Source organism: Scylla paramamosain, chromosome 8, assembly GCF_035594125.1.
Source record: "Scylla paramamosain isolate STU-SP2022 chromosome 8, ASM3559412v1, whole genome shotgun sequence".
Taxonomy (NCBI): domain Eukaryota; kingdom Metazoa; phylum Arthropoda; class Malacostraca; order Decapoda; family Portunidae; genus Scylla; species Scylla paramamosain.
In genome coordinates this window covers 24,334,540-24,358,938 of record NC_087158.1, presented here as the reverse complement: position 1 = coordinate 24,358,938, position 24,399 = coordinate 24,334,540, and the positions used below count along the sequence as shown (strand labels likewise).

Genomic DNA, 24,399 nt, shown 5'->3' with positions numbered 1-24,399 from the left:
TAGAGTCAAGGAAAAACGCCGCCAGTTACCTCCCTTACCGACTTTTATTTCCGGGAATTGAGGTGTCTTATTTTTTGATCCTCGACAGTGAAAAAAATATCGTTTTATTTAATAGGATTTCTTAATTTTTTTTTCTCCTTTCCTGTTTTTACACTTTACGAGGAAAATTTTTAGTATCACTGTGAAGGTTTATTTTAATCTCCTCTATATATGTTTTTTTTTATTTATTCTTTTTTTTTTTTATGTAGTGGCAATGCTTATATGTGTGCAGCATAAGTGTCATAAGGATTTGTTATTTTACTTAAATGTCTTTTATATTACAAGTCGAGTGGAATTGAAGTCCGTATCTAAGACCTCAGTGCAGCCATCCATCCTGGAATGCAGCTTTCGTGTTGTAAAATCTCAGCGCAACCAAATTATGTAGCGGTACCAAATGAAATACTTATCAATGTAGTTCGAGAATTGTGTCGTGGGATTAACTTTATATCCCTAACACGCCTCAAGCCACAGCATTTTTTATCCAGTATGTTATGTTAATGTGTATGTAGAGTCATCACGCCGCGATCACTGCAAGGTTCCCGGAATAGCATAGAGAGAGGTGTTGTACTCCGAGCCTCGATATCTCGCCTTAGAACACAGCCGTAAGTTTCGTCACCAGGTGCTGTTTCTTCCCGATTTTGCCTTCCTAAGAAAAAAAAACCGATACGCTACATTTCTGTCATTCTTCCACCTCCGTATTTTCCCTCCTCACTAATAGACAGTCGCTTCTTCTGTCCCTCACCCATCCCTGCTTCTATCCCTTCCTTCCCTCCCGGCACATCTTTCCTCTTTGTGTCCATTCCGAGTCACCATATATGATTTTGATAATGCTGCTTCTCCATTCAATACAATCTCCTTAGTATTCACCAGCGCGCCCTGCCTTAGAGACGCATTCCCGTTGCCTCCTGGGTATCAATAAAACTCCCCCTTCTCCTGTAGCTACATAGGGGCTATCCATCACCCGCCGTGGACATTACAGAGGTTTACGACTCTTGTCATGCCCTGAGTAAGTTTGGGAGGTATACCTACTACAGTACGTTCTTTGGATATAGTATCGAAATACGTACAATGTTGAGACGTACCGATAAGGACACACACACACACACACACACACACACACACACACACACACACACACACACACACACACACACACACACACACACACACACACACACAGACACACACACTTTTTTTTGTGTATATATTTGGGACGAAAAATCTCTTTTCCGCTTGTTAGAGAGAGAGAGAGAGAGAGAGAGAGAGAGAGAGAGAGAGAGAGAGAGAGAGAGAGAGAGAGAGAGAGAGAGAGAGAGAGAGAGAGAGAGAGAGAGCACTACTCGTCACACATACTGATCACTTCTCATTTTGCTGTCCCGCTCTCTCTCTCTCTCTCTCTCTCTCTCTCTCTCTCTCTCTCTCTCTCTCTCTCTCTCTCTCTCTTCTCTCTCTCTCTCTCTCTCTTTCTCTCTCTCTGCCTCAGTTTGTTTACCAGAACTTCAATATCGCGTGGCGTCACGAGAGAGAGAGAGAGAGAGAGAGAGAGAGAGAGAGAGAGAGAGAGAGAGAGAGAGAGAGATGGAGAGAGAGAGAGAGAGAGAGAGAGAGAGAGAGAGAGAGAGAGAGAGAACACTCCTGAACTCTGCGCCGCCACATTTCAGTATCCAGCTCTGTACTAAAGTCTATACATCCCCCCCACTTCACCTTCCCCTTCCCTCTCCCTTCCCTTCCCTCTATTCCCCCGTTCCCTTCCCTCCCCAGTGGCTTATGAAGTTCTCCCGCGTGTATTAATTCTCGCGTGGATTTAATATTGGGCAGAGGCAAATAGTTTTGTTCCGGGAAGACTCGTATCATTCATGTTTTTTGTTTTGTTTTGTTTTTTCACTTTTTTTTTATCTGTCTGTTGTTTATTAAGACACGTAGAGTACGGATGTAATGACGCTTGTATTAAACCAGTGAAGGAAGAGAAAAACCGGTGGTGGAAGGAAAAAACACGAATTACATGTAAAGTTTGAGTGACAGACGAGACAGGAAAAAGGGAAATAAAGTGAACGAAAAAAAAAAATGATGAAAGCAATGATGCACATGTTTTTCTCTTCCTCTCTTCCTGTTCCCTTTGCCGCAGAAGACTGAAGCAGAGGGAAGAAAACATGGAAGGAAGGGATAAAAGCCAGTGACCGCTTATTTTTTACTTTTTTTTATACAGAGAGACTCATATTTCACCCAAAGTGCATCAATTTCCGATTCCTGAGGGTGGAGAGGTGCATTAACTACTCGCAACAGAGGCGCACCATCCCTTGCTAGCAGTCATTTCCTCGTCATTACCTCTGGATTAATGTTCGCTCCCTGCTTAGCTAAGACACCATTTATCAACCACCCTACAGAACCTGAGGCCAAGATATTGTACTTCAATGCTCCAAGATTCCAGTTTCTGATCGTCTGTAGTAGAAGTATCTGTGGTGTTTGGGTTTGGCTTTCTTCTTTCCATCAAATACATCTGGAGATTAAAGATAGGTTGCTTTTATTCGAAGGAAGGGAAGATTAAAGATTTAGCTCCTTAAGTGGTTTACTGATTCTTAGATAGTCTTGAATTATCGTTTTTAATCAGATAATCCTTGAAATTATGTATAAGTTAAGTATTGTTCGGTTTTTAAATCGAGTGAATTAAAGGATTAAGGATTTACTTTTCCAGAGTTGTTTTCTTACAAGGTTATTTTCTCTCTGATGTAAGTGGTTTCGTCTTATCCCTTCATTCAGATACTCTTGAAAATTGTAGATAAGTTACGTGCTCTTTTTGTTTTTTTGTTTTTTTTCTAATTGGAGTTTAAATAAGAATTAAAGATTTTGTTATTAGCATCGTTTTCATATAATGTGGTTTACCGATTAATTTAGATAGCTTCAACTTATCCCTTCAGTCAGATACTCCTTGAAATTATACCTAAGTTAGGTGCGGTTTTTAACTCGTAAAAGGTTAGAGGGTAAGTTTCCAGAGTCTTTTCTTATAATTTGACTTACTGACTAATTTACTTGACTTTCTTTTGATTTTTAAGTGGAAATGGGTTGCTATGTGGGTGGTGGAGGAGAGGAAAAATGTAGATAATGGTTAGTGGGAGGAAAAGTTAGGCTAGTGAAGGAGAACGGGAAGCAGGTGGAGGTAATGGTTAAATGAAGGAAGGGAATGGTATTGGAAGGGAAAAATGGAGGATGTGAGGTGCGAGGGAGGAAGATGCGTGGAGGAGATCAGGGCGGAGATCCAAGGAGAAGAGGAAGAGGAAGATATTCAGTAAGGGACGGAGAGAAAGAAGAATGAGAAAAATTCGGATCAGGTAACGAGGAAAGAGAAGAGAATAGGATGAGTTTAGAATAGCAGAGAGAGGAATGGTTAGTTTTTTTGGGAAAGGGAAGGGAAGGAGAGTGAGAGGAAGATAGTGAGGTGAGGAAGAAGGAGGGGAGTAAATGCTGGGTTATGTTGAGACAAGGAGAGGGAGAATGGGAGAAGGGAGGCAAGGGGAGAGAGACATGATGGATTAGGACATGTTACGTGGAGTGGGAGGGAGAAGAGAAAGGGAGAAGTTAAGTATGATTAGTAGGAAAAAAATGCTAAGCAGAAGGAGAGGGAGAGGACAGAGGGAAAGACAGAATAGATATAGAGAAAAGCACAATACATGACAAAAGGAGAGAGATAAAAGAAAATGGAATAAATTAAGAAAGGGAAGAAAAGAAGGAGAAGAGTGAAACGTAGAAAGATGGGAAAGAAAAAAAATTAAAATTGTATAGATAATTAAGGTAAAAAAGAGAAACCAATAGGAATAAAAAAACGAGAGAAGAAAGAGAGAGGGAAAGAAAAGACAGACATAGATAAAAAAAAAGGGTCATAAAAAAAAACATGATATATGGGATAGATAGTAGAGGTGAAAAAGATACATAAAAAGACAGTCGCAGAAGGGAGAGAGGGAAGAGAAAGAGAGAGTACAAGAGAGGGAGGTGAGGGAGGGAGAGATGCTGGGTGGGCCGAGAGAGGCTGACACCACACACTTTCTGGCGACGATAAATCAGACAGTCTCCCGGTTGGCGGAAATGAGACGGAGGAGGTTAGTAGGGACACCAGCCAGGAGACAACTCACTTTCCCCCCCCCCCCCAAGCAACACCATCTCTAACAGCAGTAGTAGTAGTATTAGTATTAGTAGTAGTAGTAGTAGTGGTAGGAGTAGTAGCGATACCGTTAATAATATATCGTCCCACTCAGAGATATTACTTTACGTCCATTACCTTACTTTACCTGCACCTAGGTACCAAACATGTAATACGTAAGGTAACAGAACAAGAACAACCCTGGAAACTGAGATCTTACGTTAAAAAGAGCCATGAAATGAAATGCACGGTTATACACACACACACACACACACACACACACACACACACACACACACACACAGACAGACAGAGAGAGAGAGAGAGAGAGAGAGAGAGAGAGAGAGAGAGAGAGAGAGAGAGAGAGAGAGAGAGAGAGAGAGAGAGATAGTAGGGGTTTGGTAGCGGGCCGCTGATAGAGAGAGGCGTGTGTCCCCCGAGGTTGGCGGCGCGTGCTCGGCCAGCGGGGTGAGCGGCTGGCGGCGGGGCGGCGTGCATCATGATTACCTACCGATTTATAGCCCCCATCCGCCGGCCCGAGGTCCCGGGGGGCGCTGCGCTCCTGAAGGGACTAGGGAGAGGGAGGAGGAAGGGGGAGGACGGTGCACTCGCTTCCTCGCAACACACTGCAAAAAAGAACAGCTGTTGACGATGAAGGTGCTTTTTTTTCACGTTTTCATCACTTTTATTCATGTGTCGTTTTTTGCATTCGCTAGTTTGGATGTTGTTCTGCGTGGCTTTCCTGGTAGCAGCGATAAATTCTCCTGCAGAGGGCGTGGCGTGAGAGTTACGGAGGTGTTCCTGGGGCGCTTGGTGTGTGTGGTGTGTGTGTGTGTGTGTGTGTGTGTGTGTGTGTGTGTGTGTGTGTGTGTGGTTGTGTGTGTGTGCGTTTGTGTGTTTCGCGCGTCCCTCCGCACACAAGACACCACGGAAGGAAGGAGAGTAAAGAGAGAGCATGGCATAAGTGACCATAAATATACCAAGGAATGTGTGTTGCGCTCTGGTCTGCAGGGTTCGAACTTTGGTCCTTGTCCTCCTTCCTCGCCAGCTGACTCATGCATGGTCTCTGCCCTCCTTCGCTCTGGGTGTGTTCCGCTGTGCATGTCTCGATTGCTACTATTCCATCTGGCCGAGTATGTATATATGCATTTCTAACTTCTCTGTATTTCGTTATCCTCTGGTGGATATTAAGTTGTGTATGTCCCTTTACTTATGAATTCATGTTTGTGTCCTTTACTTAAGAATTCATGTTTGTGGTTATTGTTTTTCTACATATTCATTTTTATCGTTAGTGTAGCATTGGCCGTTTTTCTATTTTCAGTAAGAATATAGTGTGGAATTTACGAGTACACATTGTTTTACGTTATATAGTTATTAGTCACAACTCTACGATGCCGCTCGGTCATATTTCATAATATTCTGTACTGTGCTGTGTCCATACAAACATTCAATTAACACATCATACACTGCTCAGTATACCACACACACACACACACACACACACACACACACACACACACACACAAACACACACACACACACACACACACACACTCCTTATCTAAACCTCACCATATCACACCACTTCTTCACAAAACCACGCTTCAACACGCTTAAACACACGCCACCACACGCCACATCACACTAGCCCTTCTTCCACACACCAATAATCCATACAAAACAACAGAACACAAATGCACCACCACCATTACCACTACCACCACCACCACCACCACTACTGCTACGTCACAAAGCCACCCAAAGCACCACCACCACCACTACTACTACTACTACCACCAGCACCACCACGTCGCGACACGAGTACACTGAGTATTGCCACGCACAGATTGCTCCCCACGCTCTCCCATCAATATTCCAATACTAATTTACATAATCCCATATTTCATTAGCGATGAAACTCACAACGTATGATTCCATTATGTGGCGGTGGCCTGTGCGGACAGTCGAGTGGGAAGAAGTGGCGAGAGGGACGAGTGGGCCTTGGGGCGACTTTGTTAGGGGACAGTGCTGAGTGGGATTCGAGTGGAGGATCATCAAGGTGGAAGAGTTTTAGTTTGAATGTTTTCTAATGTGGAGGAGCAGAAAGATAGATTTTTTAAAGTTTCTGTCTATAAGCTGAGAAATGAAACCCCTGAACGTTCTTAATGCGTAGAGAGGGAAAGTTGAAGAATTTAAGTCTTTGTAAGCAGAGTTAGAGCTGATAAAAATTAACTAAATATTCTTAATAAGCAGAAAGAGAAATATGAATGATTTAAGTGTGCGTGAATAGAGATGGAGCTGAAATATTAAACTCTGAACGTTCTTAATGCATAGAACGTGAAAGGCGGAGAATTTTTTTTAAATATATTGCGTAGTGGCGTGGTGGATTGGTGGACTGGACACGGGACTGGAATAGAGATGGGTGAGGTATTGCAATGTTGAGTGGTGGAGGGATGGAGGGGGTGAGGGTGAGGACAGTACGCGTGTATGGTGGACTTGGGGGAAACAGGAAGGGCGGTAGTGGTGGTGGTGGTGATGGTGGTGGTGGTGGAGGGGGGCAGTTGGCAGGGAGGGAACAAAATTAGGGTGCAGGGTAATGAGAAACCACAACATTTGCCGTGGAATTAAAACAACACACGCTTTTCATCTGTAAACATTGAAAATATCAGAGTGGATAAAACTTCATACACGCCATGTTTTTTTTTTTCATAAATGTAGAAAGTACAACACTATTATTATTTTTTTTGTGTGTGTCTGTCTGTACGTCTTTTTTTTTTATCACTATAGATTACATTTCCATTTATTTTTTGTACATTTTTGTATCTGTTTCAGTCTGTAATAAGGTCACGTGCTTTACCTTGGGATCTTTTTATAGTTTCACATTTCTTCGGTTCATTTACTCCATTAAGCTCCCTCGCAATTCCACTCAGCGTACTCTTCCTTTCTTTTTTGCGGGACACGGAAGAAAATTAGCATTTCGTGTTTCTCGGCAGTAAGCGATAGGGAGCTGCTCGCGTGTAGAATAATTGGTAAGTCTGTGTACGTGCTTTTATAATAGAAATATTGCACCTCGCCTAGTTTAATCGTTCAGAAACATTGCTGCGTTTGTCATCGCAACGTTAGGGGTGATTTTCAAAACTTTTCCTGGTAGAGGGAGTGGTGACAGCAGGAAAAAAATAAAATACTACTACTACTATTACTAATAATAATAATAATAATAATAATAATAATAATGATAATAATAATAATAATAATAATAATAATAATAATAATAATAATAATAATAATAATAAATAAGTAAAATGCATAAAAAATATAAATAAAACCAGTAAATAAGTAAATACTTTAAAATACTTCCCAGGATGACTAATTTTGTTCTGTATTTTACCGCGCTGAGTGTCTTGTATATCACACATTCCACTCTTCATAAAACTTTAAAAATACTGCATTGTTTTCAGCTCCTGGTCATGGAGAGACTGCAGTATTGTACAGCTCCCACCGCTACCCTGCCCGTCCGTCCGTCCGCTCCCAGCTGATCCTGGCAGAATGCATATACATTTATTTTTCCCTTGTTTAATGGCGGATTACCCCGTTGATTCGAATTAATCACGGCTAATTTATCAGATTTCGTTATAGATTAATTCCGATGAGAAAATATTTGTCATGTTATTGAATTTTTCATTGTCCAAATACCGAAAACTATTGGAATTAGACTTGATTGTCGGCCTCGTTCAGGTCTGGCGGCCAATTGGTCAGCACCAATGCGTTTGTTTGCGCCCTTGCTTCCTTGTCCTTTAAATGCGAGAGGCGGAGGAGGGAGAGGCACAAGGAAGTGAAGGCGGAAAGCAAGGGAGGGAGACAGGAGGGTCTATTTAAGGAGAGGAACACAAAATGACCAGGAAACGTTTCATTAAAGAGGGAGGGATGTACGAGTATTAAAGTGAATAAGAATAACAAAGCGTACGCAGCAATGGGTTGGCATGGAGGTAAATGGACGCTGTAAAAGAGATCATGATGATTTTATATTGATTGTGTGTCGTTTTGTGGGCTCGAAATTCTGAAATGAATCTGAAAATACGGGAAGGTAGACAGATATTCGGAGGTCGGCCATGATTGCAGGGCTGATCAAGAGAGAGAGAGAGAGAGAGAGAGAGAGAGAGAGAGAGAGAGAGAGAGAGAGAGAGAGAGAGAGAGAGAGAGAGAGAGAGAGAGAGAGAGAGAGAGAGAGAGAGAGAGAGGAGTATGCTTTTCAAGAGGCACACTTCACTCACTCATCCTTCCCTTTGCCGTCAGTCAGTTATTCCTTGTATTTTTTTTTTTTTTTTTTTTTCCCTCCCCGTCTAATCCACACACTTCAGTCAGCCCCGCATGATAAAGTCTCCATTTTTCTATCATCCCTTTTCAATTTTTCCGGCTTGCACCTTCTTACTTCTCTGTCACGTTTTCTTTTTTTTTTTCTTTCTCATCTCCTCATTCCCATTTTGTTTTTTTTTCCCATGTTTCCCTTTGGTTTTCTTTTTTTTTTTTTGCTCTTTTCACTTTCCCTTCCATTTTCCTTTCATCTCTTTTATACTTTTATATTCCTTTTATTACTTGTCCTTATGTTCTGGCCTATCCTCTTTCCTTTTTCTTTTTTTACTTTTCATAACGTTTCATCTTTTCAATTTCCTTTGTTTCGTCTCTTTCCGTGCCGTTTTCTGCTTGCATCCTCCATTTACTGTGTTTTCTTATTTTCTTTACGTTTTCCCTTCATTTCTACCTTATTTTCCTTGCTTTTCACATTTTTCCTTATAATTTCCTTTTCCTTTTCTTGATTATATTACATTCTCTCTTTTTTGTCTTATTCGTTTCTGTTTTTTCCACCTTTTTTTTCCGTTTCCTTTATTATTTCACATTCCCTTGCTTCTCTCTCTCATTCCCTCAAATCTCCATCCTTTACCCTTTTCTTCCTTTTTTTACGTCCTTTCCCTTCCGGCGTCCTCTTATACGCAGCTTTCACTACCACTACCACCACCATCCCCTTTCCATTTTCTTTTTTGTTCTTTTTTTATATAAAAGCGTATGAAGGACGCCCTCGCCCTTTAGAAGCGCCTCGGAAAATTACCATATTGGCGTCATCGTTGCCGAAATTAGTTCCATAATATGTCCACAGATGGCGCCACCCTGTCGGCCCCTCCCCCTGCAGGAATATTTTTAGAGCGTCGCCTCTCACATTTAATGGATGGGATTTTCTCCACACTCCCGAGGGATTGACGAGGGAAGCCCAGGGACATTTGACGTCTCTCTGTTTGGGGAGTAATACCAGAGAGAGAGAGAGAGAGAGAGAGAGAGAGAGAGAGAGAGAGAGAGAGAGAGAGAGAGAGAGACAGACAGATAGACAGACAGATGGATTTACGTTCTTTTTTAAGTTTTCTCCTTTTTCAAGTCTGCTTTTACCAATAAGATTAGAATTTTCTGTTCCCGCTTTTTACTTTCATCACCATCCCTTCACTCTCGGTCCTTTCCTTCTCTTCCCTTCTCTCATCAAGCCTTTCTTCTCACTTTTATCCCAGCCACACCTACGTACTTTTCCTCACAAGCTCCTCATCTCTTCTTTCACCACGTCCTCTCGTTACTTTCAAAAGCTCCTTTCCCTCTCCCTCTCCATCTCCTTCTGTCTCTACTCTTTCTCCTTGTCTATACCTACCTTGAGGCTCTGCTCTCTCTATTTGCCTCACAGGTCCCTCTTTCACCTCCTTTTCTCATCCCCCTCACATCCTCCTGCTTTTATTATGTGTATTTTTAGATTCTCAAGTTTTTTCTCACTCCCTCACTAGATCTCTCTCTCCTCCTCTAGTCTTTCTTATTTATTGCTTCAATACTTTATCCTATCCTCCATGCAATCCTTCACCTCATCACTTCATTCTTGTTCTTTTCTTCCTTCTAATCCTTCACACTGTACTTTTTTTTCTACCGCCATTTTTTTTAACTTCTTTTTTTATTATTTCTTCTTAGCGTCCTCATTAAATCGCCATTTCCCGTCATCGTCTCGTCTCGTCTCCTCCTTGTCCTCTTTCTTTCCTTCAGATTTTTATGCATATTCTTTCTTTCAGCACCTCCGCTTTCTACATCCATGCAACTTCCTTACTCCTTCCTTTTCCTCCACAATCTCCTAATTTTCCTCCACACAATCTCCACACCTTCACAATTACCTTCTCCACAAACTTCTCTTTCTACCGCCACACAACCTCCTTACTCTCTCACCACTCCTTCCTCTTCCATCCTTCACACAACCACCTCACTCCTTCACCATTCCACAGCCTTTTCTTTACCTCCACCTAACCTCTTTACTACTTCGATACTCCTTCCTAATATCCACAACCTCTTCTTTACCGTCACACCTCCTTCCCATTACGTAACTACCCTTTTCATGCATTTTCCCTTGTGTTTTTATGTTCTTATGTACGCCTTCCTGGCATCCATATAAACCCCTATCACTTTGACGCTCATCTTAACCACCCTCCCTCCTCCTGCAGACTAAACAAGGAGGTGCAGGGGGGCGCCTGGTGTCCTCGCGCGATGGTGGGCGGCAAACGCTCGAAGCAGTTTCTCGAGATCGACCTGAAGAAGACTCACGTGATCTCGGCCACGGAGAGTCAGGGTCGCTTCGGGAACGGCGAGGGGAAGGAGTACGCGGAGAGCTACACGCTGGAATACTGGCGGCCCGGCATCAACTCCTGGTACACCTACAAGCGATGGGATGGGGACAAGGTGAGTGTTGTGCAGTTAATTCCAGGTCTATATGCAGAAGTTTTGACTCCTTCATTGATACCTTTTTTTTTTTTTTTTTTTCCATGACACTCGTCCTTAATGTATATGTCAAGTGAAAACACGAAATTAACCTCTTGTTATTCTCCAAGTTTGCCTTTTACTCAGCTTGATGAGAGCTGAGCGATTTTTCATATTATACTAGATAAATTTATAGACAGATAGTAAATGGGTGTGTACGCCATGCAAAGGGGCTTCCACGTGTAGGTTATTGGCTTCCTGTAGCTTATCTTGTGTTCTTATGTTCTTATGCATCAGATGAACTAACAAGTACAATGAGAAAAAAAAAGAACTGGAATGTACCGTAAGTAGGGCGTTGTGGATGGATGGGATTAGCTTCCCTGTGTGTTTTCAGGTGCTTTGTTAAACGTCGATTTGCATTTGCATTAGTGAGCGGCCATTAAGCAACGAAAAAAAGAAAAGAAAAAGAAAAAGGTTAATTTTGTATTTTCCGGGTATCGTTTTGAGGTTAAGCTCTTATGTGTGGAGGTAAAAAGATATTATAGATTTGGGTTACACTCCTCCTCCTCCTCCTCCTCCTCCTCCTCCTCCTCCTCCAGTACTAAGGTGGAATGACCCCATGTCCACTTCTTGGCACGTACGTACACACTTGTCACTCACACACACACACACACACACACACACACACACACACACACACACACACACACACACACACACACACACACACACACACACACACACACACACACACACACACACACACCCACACAGAGAGAGAGAGAGAGAGAGAGAGAGAGAGAGAGAGAGAGAGAGAGAGAGAGAGAGAGAGAGAGAGAGAGAGAGAGAGAGAGAGAGAGTGGGGGGATATAATCAGGTTGACTCAGGAACTCAGAGTAATTGAATGTTTGCTCCAATAACACACTCACCACTGCACGCTACACATTACTCTCCTACATTCTCAAGTGTTCTGTGGAAGGAAGAGGAAAATCGAGCAGGGGGTCGTGATAGAATGAGAGGAAGAAAGGAAGGAGGATCAAAAGAGTAGGACCAGATGAAGGAAGTGGAAAAGGAAATGAGAAAATACCTTCGATCCTATTTTGCGGAAGAGGATGAGGGAGAATTGCGAGGGGGTGTGCATGAACAGGATAAAGAATTGAAGTAAAGGGAGGAGGATCAAAGGGAATAGTACCAGATGGAACAAAGGAGTAAGGAGGGAAAAGGGATTGGGAAAATTGACCACATGAAAGAATGAGAGACAAAGTAGAAGAATGATCAAAAGGAGTATAGTGAAATGAAGCAAAGGAGGAAAAGAATGAGTGAAAAATTATTAAACAAGAAAGAAAAGGAGTAAGGAGGAAAATTGACGACATGGACGAATAAGAGACAAAGTAGAGGAGTGATAAAAATGTAGTAGAACAGAATAATGTAAAGAAGTAAGGAGGAAGAGAAATTACCGGAAAATTATTAAAATATTTTGTGCATGACTGTACGTAGAAACAAAGAACGGAAAGGAGTATAGAAGACCACATAAAAAAAAAAATAAATAAATAAACTAAACCAACGAAAAATTAAGAAAACTCCAAACCTCCCCAAACCAGGAATACAATGAATGAAATAAAATAACACCACAATCTAGAAAGTAACATAAAGAAACTACCGCAAAAAAAAGTAAAAAAAAAAATCAAGAAAAGTCAAAATCTCCAATGAAGTATACAGTAAAAAGAAGAAAATAACACCATCTCTTTTAACTCTGATAATCAAGAAAGCTACTCCCGAAACTCCCCTCCTTCGCCTCACACCTTGATGGAGTTAATTTTAATCAGACTGGAAATTAAGGTCCCGCTAATGAATGTTCGTGACTCAGGGAAACAGGGAAACTTTTGTGCTGGTGTGCGCGGGAACCAAACTTTCCCTAAGGGTCATTGGAGGTTGCATCGCGAGGGGAAACTGGGCAAGATGCAAGCCATGTTTCATTACCTGCTTCTCCCCGCCTGCTTTCCCCCTGCTTGTTAAAGGTTGTTGTTGTTGTTGTTGTTGTTGCTGTTTTGGTCGTGGTGGTGGTGTTGGTAGTTATAGCAGTTGGTATAAAGGAATCGGAAGGAGGAGGAGGAGATGAAGACAGGAGCTGGAGGAATGAAGTTAATAGTAATGGAATATGATGAGGAGGAATGTAAAAGAGGAGGAGGAACAAAACGAAGATTAGAAGGAAGAAGAGGAGAAGCAACCAAAGAAGAATGACAAAAGACAAATATTAGTAGTAATGGCGATAATGATGATAATGAGAGAGAGAATGAATGAATGAGAATGGATTGAAAAAGTGAAAGGAGAAAGGAGGAGGAGGAACAAGAGGAAGAAGATAAAGAGTAGAATGAACTGAAGAAGGGGTAAGAAGAGAAAGAAGAGGAAGAAGAGGAGGAGGAGGAGGAGTGCCTGTGGTGTTGAAATGCTTCCGTGGAGTACCGTGAGGAGAATAAAGAAGAGGAAAACTGACAGAAGAAGAAGAAAAAAGGAAAGGAAAGAAAAGCAGAATCGAACAAGTTGTGAGGGCGGAAGTGGTGGTCGTGAGAGACGAGTGGAAAACTTTTAAAAACCAAGGAAGTGAACGCCGAGCATCAATCTTCCACATGTATTTCGTGGCGGGGAATGTTCCAGCTCAGAGTGACGTGAGGAGCAAGACTCATGCCCTTGTATCGTGACTTGAGAACGCACAGGAACACAAAGGAAGGGCAAGCATCAGGAGACTTGCAAGGATACTCAAGGGAGGAACAATGGAACACAAAGGAAGAATAAGCATTGGAAGACTTGCAAAAGGTACTCAAGGAAGGAGCAATGGAACACAAAGGAAGGACTCACATCGCAAGACTCCCAAGGGGAAGAACAGTGGAACACAAAGGAAGAACAAATCAGAAGACACTCAAGGGAGGAATTTCGAAGTCAGTCTTATTATTTTTTGCTATCTTTATTGTACTATCCTTACCTTATCCACTATATCCATCTTATCCTTTTCATCTTAATCTTTGGAAGCTTAACTCTTGGTGAGCGTCTCTGAGTTAATATTTTTTTTTCGTATTTTGTTTCTCCTTCTTCCTTCTCCCCATCCCCCCACCCCGTCTTGTCATTCATGATTTATAGGGAGCTTATAAGATTTGCCTTCCTCCCCCTTCAGGACCTGGAAAAATGTGTATTAAGGTAATCCTTTAATATACAAACAAAGGCACATTTCCGAACTAACACTCCCTCATCCGCGCGTCTGAGAGGAGGAGGAAATGGAGCAAAATACATTAATTCCGACGCTACATTTTGTTTCTCAGAGTGTGGATGTGCTTCGGGTGGTCCGTGTGTGTGTGTGTGTGTGTGTGTGTGTGTGTGTGTGTATTGATGGTAACGATGGCTTCCCTATTGTGTTTGACTATAAATAATGTTTATAAGTTATGTTTTAATGTTTTGGGTAACGTGATTTTTCAGTAGTTTTGTAAATCTGCCATTTTTTCACGAATTTTAATTTTTTTATGCATTTTTTCCATCTGTATCTACCTTTCTCAATTTGTCTATCTATTTATCTATCTATGTCTATCTATCTATCTGTGTGTGTGTGTGTGTGTGTGTGTGTGTGTGTGTGTGTGTGTAGCATCGTCCTGTGGTTATCATTCTGACACGCGGCTCAGCAAAAAAGAAGACCCTCCCCTCAGCCTAATGTCATCTGGCTTGAATAATTCATGATTGAGAAATGACGGGAACCTTGGAGGGGCGAGCGAGACGGAACGGGACGAGACGGGACGGGACGGGAGAGGAGAAGGGATTGAGAAAGGCCAGGCAGGGGTGGGATGGCGGTGATGTGAATGGAGGGCCAGCTATGGGACTGAAAGGGACATTGAGAAAAGGTAGATCAGGGGAAGGTTGGTTATGTATCTCTATTTAGGAAGTACTGAAATGATAATACTGTAATCTCTCTCTCTCTCTCTCTCTCTCTCTCTCTCTCTCTCTCTCTCTCTCTCTCTCTCTCTCTCTCTCAATCACAATCCTCAGACAACAAAGCAAATCACTTTTTCTCTCTATTCTTCTTCCCATCCCTTCCTCCCGTCTCTCTCTCTCTCTCTCTCTCTCTCTCTCTCTCTCTCTCTCTCTCTCTCTCTCTCTCTCTCTCTCTCTCTCTCTCTCTCTCTCTCCTGTCCATCCCTCTCGCCTCTCGTATCCTTGAATAATAACCCGCTACTCCCCCGGGGTTCCAAAATGTTCACGTGGCAGTCCAGCCGAATCGCGGGTCTGGAAAACAAGCCTAAACTCGCCCCTTCCGCAGAAATGACCTCCTCCAGAATTTTGCAGGACAGCATCAAACTCGGGAACGGGACGCGGGTTTACAAAATATTTTCTTCTGCGGGAAGCCTTGAGGACACACGCTCGTTCGTCTCTCTCTCTCTCTCTCTCTCTCTCTCTCTCTCTCTCTCTCTCTCTCTCTCTCTCTCTCTCTCTCTCTCTCTCTCTCTCTCTCTCTCTCTCTCTCTCTCTCCATTCCTCGATTCCCCTTCTCCACTCCTCCTTTCCTTCTTTCCGTTCTTTCTGATCCCTTAGAATCTCTTTTTTCTCTTTCCAGCTCTCCTCCCTCCGACTCTCTCTCTCTCTCTCTCTCTCTCTCTCTCTCTCTCTCTCTCTCTCTCTCTCTCTCTCTCTCTCTCTCTCTCTCTCTCTCTCTCTCTCTCTCTGCTGTCCTTTTAGATCCCCGTGCCCCGTGTCTCCCCGCCTCGCGTCACCCCGGGAGACCTGAACTAATTTAGAGGATATCCGACCCTAAACCAAGGGATCCAGCCGTCTTCAAACAGCCACCGTGATGCTCTTTTGTTTGGCGGTATCTTGCCCGGGTCTTTCCTCCCTCCCTCCCCCTCACGCAGAGCTTTCACCTCGAGGGATAGGTTTCTCATACGGCTTTCGTAGTGAGAGAGAGAGAGAGAGAGAGAGAGAGAGAGAGAGAGAGAGAGAGAGAGAGAGAGAGAGAGAGAGAGAGAGAGAGAGAGAGAGAGATTTTCCTCCGAGGCACTTTCAAGGGGCACTGAAGGCAGGCAAGGTATAGAGGAAGATGCAGAGGTAAAAATGCTCCAGGAATGCTCCCCTCCCGCTCTGTATTGGATGGCGCTACCGAGAAATTTTATACGTGGAAACCGAAAGCTCTTTGCCATTTTCCTTTACCCCCCTCCTTTTCCACCTCCTCCTCCTCCCTCCCTCCCTCCCTCCCTCCCTCCGTGTCTTCTGGGTCCATCCCTTGCGGCCTCTCTCCCCCTCCTCCCCGTCACACACCTGGGATAAGAATAGACGTGGAAGTATCCGTTTGTGTCTTTGTGTTGGGATTCGTAATGACTTGGGGTTGTTTAGAATCATCTCACTGACCTGGTGTGACTTTTGGCTGCATCCTGGTGTGCGGGTGTTCACTATTCGTTGTTGTCTTACTGCCATATGTAGGGGTGATGGCTTTCTTGTAGCTTCCCTTATTTTTTTGTGCTCTCTTTTTTTCATATGCAAAGGAGGGAGATCAAATTGTATAAATAACCTCAGTGGGAAAATGATTTGCTGATTGTCTCCCACATGAAAGAAAAGGAAATAACACTCGAGAGGTGGAAATCTTCGGATTCTTCTTCATATTACATGATCGCAAATGCTCGGATTAAAACGTTACAGTGATGGACAGTGATGTAAGTGGTTAGAAAAAACAGTTAACTTGTGATTATGTAGGCTAGTGGCTTTTTTTTTTTTTTTCAGACAGCAACGGCCTTAGTCATATGTTATTCTGCAGCCAGCAAAGTGACGCGGCACTCAAAAACCACGACATTAATCTCAGAGAAAGAGTGGTCCATGTCATTTCGTTGAACATGATGTCATCTGGCGAAATAGGATGTCACTTTTAAATTCACAGTTTGAAGGTTACTTTCGCATTCTTGGTGTCATCGGCTTCGTTTCCAAAAATGCACCAGTGAAAGTTTTTACTTCTGTCCTCTTCCAGGTAATTTTATGAGGCCTTAGAAATAATTTACTATGAGTCTGCTCCTCTGCCAGACATATTGCCACGTCTTAATGTTTTCACTTGGTCCCTTCAAGTAAGGTTTTGTTTCCGAAACCACGGTCATTTCAATTCAGTTATACGATGGTTTTGGTTTGCGATGAAAACTGTTTTCGCCAATAAAAGAGAAAAAGAAGGCCAGGCGTGATGACAGGAATTACAGAATTGGTGAACATGCAACGAGGTGACCTTGGTGACCTTCCAGTGTTAATTCCCGCCTCACGCATCATGACGTATTTATGGCCACAAAAAAACAAGACAAACTTCTTGATAGCAAGACTTTTGTGGGATTGTGACACCAAGAAACTGAAATCCCGCGGAAAGTTGAGCACGAAGACGAGTTTGTCAGCGTGGCGGAGGGAGGCTTGCGGGGAGGGGGGGAGAAGCGTCAGCTGCTGCTGCTGCTGCTCTCCCTGTGTTTGCATCTGCTTTGTTTTCTTAGATGCTGGAAGTAAGTTTGCCTCATAAAACTCTTTTCTTTACATGCAAAACAGTTTTCTTTTGCTACGTTCCCTGCATATCATTATAAGTTAGATGTATATCTCTAAAGTAATCTTTCTTTTGTATAAGTATGATACTGTTCTCTTGCCTTTCTATATCATCCTACTTCTTTTCGTTTCACCTGCACCTGCCGTATCTTTCCTTCCTCCTCCTCCTCCTCCTCCTCCTCCTCCTCCTCCTACTCCTGTTGCTGCTTCCATCGCCATCTTCCTCCTCCTTGGATTAGTCTTGTTTTTCCTGCGCCCCAGCCCTCGCCGGTCCCGGGATGCCTACGGCCAGATTGGAGCCTTCGACTTAAGCTCTCCGGGTTGTTTTTTGCACGTAAGAATAATCCTTTTGGAATACATTAGCTACAGGCGTCGGCACTACCTGATCGAAAGCTTGGATGGAGGGAAGAGGGAGATTTTGGGCCCCTCTGCCCCTCCTTTGCTCTTCGTCTCTCTCTCCCTCCCTCTCTCTCTACCTCCGTTTTTCCCCACGCCTTCCATCGCCACCTTCCTTCGTTTTTCATCATTTTTCCAGCGTTCGTATGGTCTCCGTTTTTTGTTTCTTTAGTGATATGATGATATTGAGGAGGGGGACCGGTATATTTAAGCGGATCTGAGTGATTATTTGCTTACTGCTGTGTTTCATCTGTGTCTTCATTAAGGTGTTGTAGACGTGGAATGGATGCCAGATGATTTATTGGTCTTTAACGAGGGCATCATCACTACTACTACTACTATTACTTCTACTGCCACCACCACTACGGCTACTATTATTACGATCACCACCATCACCACTACGAGTAAACTATAGAACAAACAAGATAAAAAACAAAAATGAGAGAACAAAGGAGAGGTAAGAAAGGGAAATAAAGAGGTGTGGAAGGAAAGAAGAGAATGCCGTGTACGTACTTGCTGCTCAGAGGGAAAGAGGAAAAAATAATAATATACAAAGCTATTTTTTTTCCACCTCAGACGAGCGAGAAACGTGTGTGTGTGTGTGTGTGTGTGTGTGTGTGTGTGTGTGGTAATAAGGACAAGGGGTTCAGACACAGAAATGCCCTCGAATATTTCCTTGAAGCAGAGAAAGATTTTACAGAGTGTAGGTTTTTTGTCCCTCTCTCACATTCCTCTCTTTTTTTTTCTCTCTCTTTTCTCACTCTTTGTCTCTTCCTCTATATCGTTCTTTCTCTCTCAGGTTTTCTTTGTATACTTCTTGTACATTTTTTTTTAACTGTGTGTGTGTGTGTGTGTGTGTGTGTGTGTGTGTGTGTGTGTGTGTGTGTGTGTGTGTGTGTGTGTGTGCTGTCACTTCCATGGGAATGATTTTGTTTGTTTGCCAGTCTGTTTATTTTCATTCTCTCTCCGCCTTTGTTTGCCAGATTTTGAGCAGATTGTCTATATTTCCTTGTCATGCAAACCTCTCTCTCTCTCTCTCTCTCTCTCTCTCTCTCTCTCTCTCTCTCTCTCTCTCTCTCTCTCTCTCTCTCTCTCTCTCTCTCTCCTCTCTCTCTCTCTCTCTCTCTCTCTCTCTCTCTCTCTTACAGATATTTCATCAAGTTCTATGGCAAAATTATCTAAGCTGAGCGTTCGGTGTATATTTGTCACTGAAGAGAGGAATAGAACAGGAGGAGGAAGAGGAGGAACGTAAGGAGGGGAAAGAAAAGGGAGAGTAGAAAGAGGGGAAGGAGAAGGCATTTCATTTAGTGAGTAGCAGTAAAACAACGAGGGAAGAATAACAGAAATAAATGAATATTTGGAGTAGATGCATTGTAATCATCATGTAGCTTTCCCTTATCTAGAAAAAAAGACAAGCCTTTACGAAGTTGATGCTAATAATGATGATTGCATGCATGAATAATTTCCTACAAACGTGAATGTGATACTGTTTATCCCGTGTAACCTCAACTAGAGCCCTTTTGTATGTAGTGAAGGTGCGGCCAGAGGTGTCTCAGAATATGGCCCAGGGACAGTCGTGTTCTTCATCTCAGAGCCTCCGCCACGCACCTGTGTCCTGCCCACACAGTGTATCCAAAACTTTCACCATTTTAAACAAACTGCGTGAGATGAACAATCTCTCTCTCTCTCTCTCTCTCTCTCTCTCTCTCTCTCTCTCTCTCTCTCTCTCTCTCTCTCTCTCTCTCTCTCTCTCTCTCTCTCTCTCTCTCTCTCTCTCTCTCTCTCTCTCTCTCTCTCTCTCTCTCTCTCCTACCCTCTTCCTCTTCCGCGTTTGTGTGTGCGTGTGTGTGTGCGTTTGTATGTGTTCTGCTGTGTCTTGGTCAGGTGTTTCACGCTCCCACACACACCTGAAGCTCCCTAATTTATCATCGTTGTCATCCTCTCACCTGTCTGCCCCACTCCCTGCCTCACCTTTCAACAGGTGTACGGTTTCGCCTTGTTAAAGATAAACAGGGAAGTCATTTTTTTCAGATAATAGAATAGTTTATCATTCTTTAACTCGCAATTTTAATCCAGCCATCGTTTGTTTATTATCCCTTGCTAGATTTTTTTTTTCCATTTCCCTTAATCCACTTTATTATTATTCCGCAAGTGATCTTTTTATTTTGATAACATTCAGAGAAGTGTAAATGTTTAGTTTGCATGCACAGACAGATGAAAGAGAGGATAAAAGATTAATTTAATACTTTCTAGGGTACAGAAATATTTAACATGCTTTAGTACAAAAATAAATGCTTGGAAAGTTGTGAGGGATGTGTAGCATTGAAAGGGTTAAGGCGCCATCTGACCTTTGCCTCCTTTAAGAATAATGCGGGATGACAGCGACGAACGAATTAATGAATCAATTTTCCGGGTGAAAAGTTAAGTCATAGTTAATTAATTGCCTTTCTTCACCTGTCGCACTTCCCTTCCGGACGATAGGAAGGAGAGAGAGAGGGAGAAAAAAAAAGATAATAATGAAATACTGTAGAAATAACGTCGGCTATCCATTCATTCACACATTTATTTATCATCTTAATATCTTTGTTTCTTTTTTTTTTCTTTTACTATTATTTTGTTTTTCTCCAGTGTGTTGCGTATTTATCTTGGTTCCTCCTGCGCCGTGTTGTTCTTGACGCGCGCCCAAACCCTCTTTAGCGCTTGTATTTGTCCGCGTCATCTGCATTACGAGGGATAGCACAAGCCTCCTCCTTCACACAGGCTCCTTCCTCACAGCCTCCTTATTTCCCTATCTTCCCTTTCCTTTCCCTGCTACCTCCTCTCCTTCCACTTGTTCTGTTGTACGTATCTGTTCTCCTTTTCCTTTCCCTGCTACCTCCTCTCCTTCCCTTTCCTTCCTCTTTTATCTTCTTTCCCTCCACTTTTATTGTACGAATCTGTTCTTCTTCACCCGGCCCTTTTCTTCTTATTCCCTTCGCTTCCTCTTTCACCTCCTCTCCCTCCATTTGTTCTATTGTTTCCTGTTCTCCTTCACGTAGTTTGTTCATTGTATGTTACTCAGCAGATGCTCTTACTATAGACTAATTTCCCTGTATCTGGTGGCGTTATTTTGTGTACTTAATCCTGCTTATCCTCCTTCTCTCCTTTCTCCACTTCCTCTTTCTTCTCTACCTTACCATCATCATTTTCTTCCTTCATCTTATCTCTCATCTTCTTGTCTCTTCTCTTCTCTTCTCTTCTCTTCTCTTCTCTTCCTCCTTTCCCCACCTTCTCCTTCTTCTCCTTCTTCTCCTCCTCCTAACCATCATCATTCTCCTCCTTTATCTTCTCTCTCATCTTCTTGTTCCTCCTTTCCTCTTCCTCATCCTCTTTCCCGTCCTTTTCCTCCTCCTCCTCTTCCTCCTCAAAGTGTTTCAAGCTCCCCGCATCTCTTCGTCCTACTCGCCGCCTCTATCACAGCCTCATCTCCTTCTCTCACCCTCTCTCCTCTCTTTTCCATTCCTCACTTCATACCATCACCTCACGCCCTCCCCACGTCAAATCTTTTCCCCCTCCAAGATGCTCAGTTTCCTAGTTACTGACGCCCCCCTCGCCCTAGGAAGAGGAAAACGAGGACCATTAGAAGGAGCAAGGGGAAAGCATCATTGTCAGAATCGGCAAGGGAGTGACTCGGAAGTAGCATGAGAAGCGAATGTCTGTTTGCCTCGATTATCTGATTAAACAGACGTCGCCCAGGTATTTGCTCAGTTGGTGACGGGAGCGCCGCCGCGGAAGGTGACGAAGACGAGCAGGAGCAGCAGCAGCAGCAGCAGCGCGGCGGCGTGGTGTCGGGGTGAAAATACTCGTATATCTTGCCTTACTTTTGTTATTACGCCGGGAGAGGGAAAGGTCTTGGAATGAATATGTTAAAGTAAAAAGTTGGTTGGTTCGTGTGTGTGCGCGTGTGTGTGGTGTGTGTGTGTGTGTGTGTGTGGGACGGGGAGGGTTACGTGTGTGTCTGTACGCATGAGTAGGTGTGAGTAGCATTGGACGCCGCACAAACTGACAACATTCCAGTTAAAGCGGTCAGGCTGAATAACGCGTGAAGCCACTCATTTCCTCGCCCCAGTATCGCCACCCGCGGTCATAAGCCTTTTTGTTCCTCATCCATTGTTAGCTGGCAATTGTTCTCCCGCCGTGACTCCCTTTTCCGCTGCTCCTCTCCTGATCCGGATGGTGGAGGAACGAGAGAAAGACCATTTTTGTTGGCGTATTTGTATTCAGTTTCCTCTGTAATGCGTGCAGGTAGGAGTGGCGAGGGAGTATTGGTTGAGAGGGAGAGGGATATATACACTTACACAAGAGAATAGATAGATCGATGGACACACAGGCGGGTAAATAGATAAAAAGAGAAAGAGAGACCAGGCAACATACTTCACATACTCAAGTGCAGGAATAAAAACAAAGTGAAGGGGCTTAGAAACAGCATCCCGTTGCCTTTCTGCCACCACCACTTATCCACCAGCTGAACTTACTTCCTCTTCCTCATTCTCCCTCGGCATTCTCTCCTTCACTGTCCCTTGCACACACATGCTGTTCTCCTCTCGAAACTCCCTCACCTCTCACTTCTCACGTCAACTCTGCCAAAAACATTTTTTCTTCTCCCATTACGCAGTCCTCTCCTCCCCAACCTACACACACACACACCCCCTCCCTCCCTCCCTCCCTCCCTCCCTCCCTCCCTCTCCCTCCCTTCGCCCCCTGCCTCTCACGCACCATTCTGCCGCATGAGAAACCGACAGGAACTAAGATTAAAGATTCCCCGCGTGATGGTAGGGGTACTGGGGAAGCTGGCAGGGGAGAGATGACCCAGGTTTGCACGGGGAGGAAGGACGGGGATGATGGAGGTAATCTTGATGGCACCAAGGTAATAATGGTCAACCAATAAATCCTCTCAGGTGACAGATTATCAGAAAATATATTAGTCTCACCTGTCCTTTCTACCTGTCAGGCGAGCAGCGTGTCCATCCCCGATCGTGAGGTGTTCGGGGGAAAGGGGTAGGATAGGGGGAAGGAATTGGATGGGGGAGGGAAAGAGAGAGAGGAAAAGGGGAGTGTTCAAAATGCAAGGGAGGAATTGAGTGTTAGAAAAGTCTCTCTTGCGTGGTTGTTTTGTATGCCTACGTGTGAAATAAGATAAAATAAAATAGATATTAATTTCTTGGTCATATTTGTGTATCTGCCTTTTTTTTTCTTTTCTGGGGCTTAGTCTGTATGTGTCAAATGCGTTCTTCCGTATAGTTTCTGTTTGTTACTGTCTGTTTATCCAGTATCTATGTGTATCTGTCCTCTGTCAGTATTCATATTTTTTTCTACTTCCTATATTTATATTTTGCGTGTGTATGTGTAATGTGTAATAGGTGTCTGTATTTCTATCTATCTTTATCTATATGTCTGTCTTTTATCTGTATATTTGTCAGTTTGAATCTCTCTCTCTCTCTCTCTCTCTCTCTCTCTCTCTCTCTCTCTCTCTCTCTCTCCTCTCTCTCTCTCTCTCTCTCCTCTCCCCTCTCTCCTCTCCTCTCCTCTCTCTCCTCTCCTCGTCCTCTCTCCTCTCCCTCTCTCCCCCCTCCTCTCTCTCTCTCTCTCTCTCTCTCTCTCTCTCTCTCTCCAGTGTTTAATTAAATCATGGGGCGATGCGGCGCAAGGAAGGACCAGCCACTGACACTCATTAATTATAGATAAAGCCAATTAAACACCCAATATTAACCATTCATTCTCCGCTACACCGCGTGGGAGAGAGGAGGGTAAGGAGGAGACCCAGGTGAGAAAAAAGATGCAAAGGTGATAGGTTTTCTGTAATTAAAGTAGGGTATAATTTTTTTTTTTTATTGTAATCGTGGTTCAGTTTATTGTTTTTGGGTTTTCTCTTGTAATAGTTTGGTTTAATAGTTTTTTATTTTCCTTTTTTTTACAAGTTAAAAGTGTATATTTGAAAATTACATCTTTGGCAGTTTTGTTCATGTCATGTATTCTTTTTTTCTCTTTGGTTTTTGTTTTGCTTATTTGTTTACTTCTATTTATCTATTTTCACATTTGTGTCTTATCGTGTTTTTTTTTTTTTTATGAATTCTTGAAAGTTATTCATCAATTATTTCCAAACATCAGTCGCTCCATCTTTCAAACATATTTTTCCTTTCATTTTCTCTATAAAATTATATCCCTCTTCCCATAATTCTAGCTTTGTGGATAACCCTGTAGCGGATTCCTTCCCTTCCCTCTCTCCCTCGTTCTATGCCTTATCTCCCTCCCTTTCCTTCTCCTCCCTTTATTTCTTATCTTCCCTCCATCTCCTCTATCTCCTCTGCCCCTCCTTCACACCCCCGGGAAATAGGGAGGCTTGAGGCTGGCAGGGCGTGGCGTCCCCTGAGCTGCTTCCTAAAACATGAAGAGCCGCTGATTAGGTCCTTGTTACCTGACGGAGGTGTGGGTTGAGGCGGGGAGAGTCCCTCTGAGGTGCCCCCCGCCTCGTTGGTAATACTAATGAT

General features: G+C 43.2%; 1 protein-coding gene across 1 annotated transcript in view; it reads left to right on the top strand.

Annotated features, from left to right (window-relative positions):
- The window catches only part of LOC135102558 (discoidin domain-containing receptor 2-like), a 100,483-nt gene that overhangs the window by 4,861 nt on the left and 71,223 nt on the right, over window positions 1-24,399 (top strand). The window contains exon 2 of the mRNA XM_064007839.1: window positions 10,687-10,921. Within this exon, the coding sequence (XP_063863909.1) occupies window positions 10,687-10,921 (235 nt within the window). The remainder of the gene's footprint in view (window positions 1-10,686; window positions 10,922-24,399) is intronic.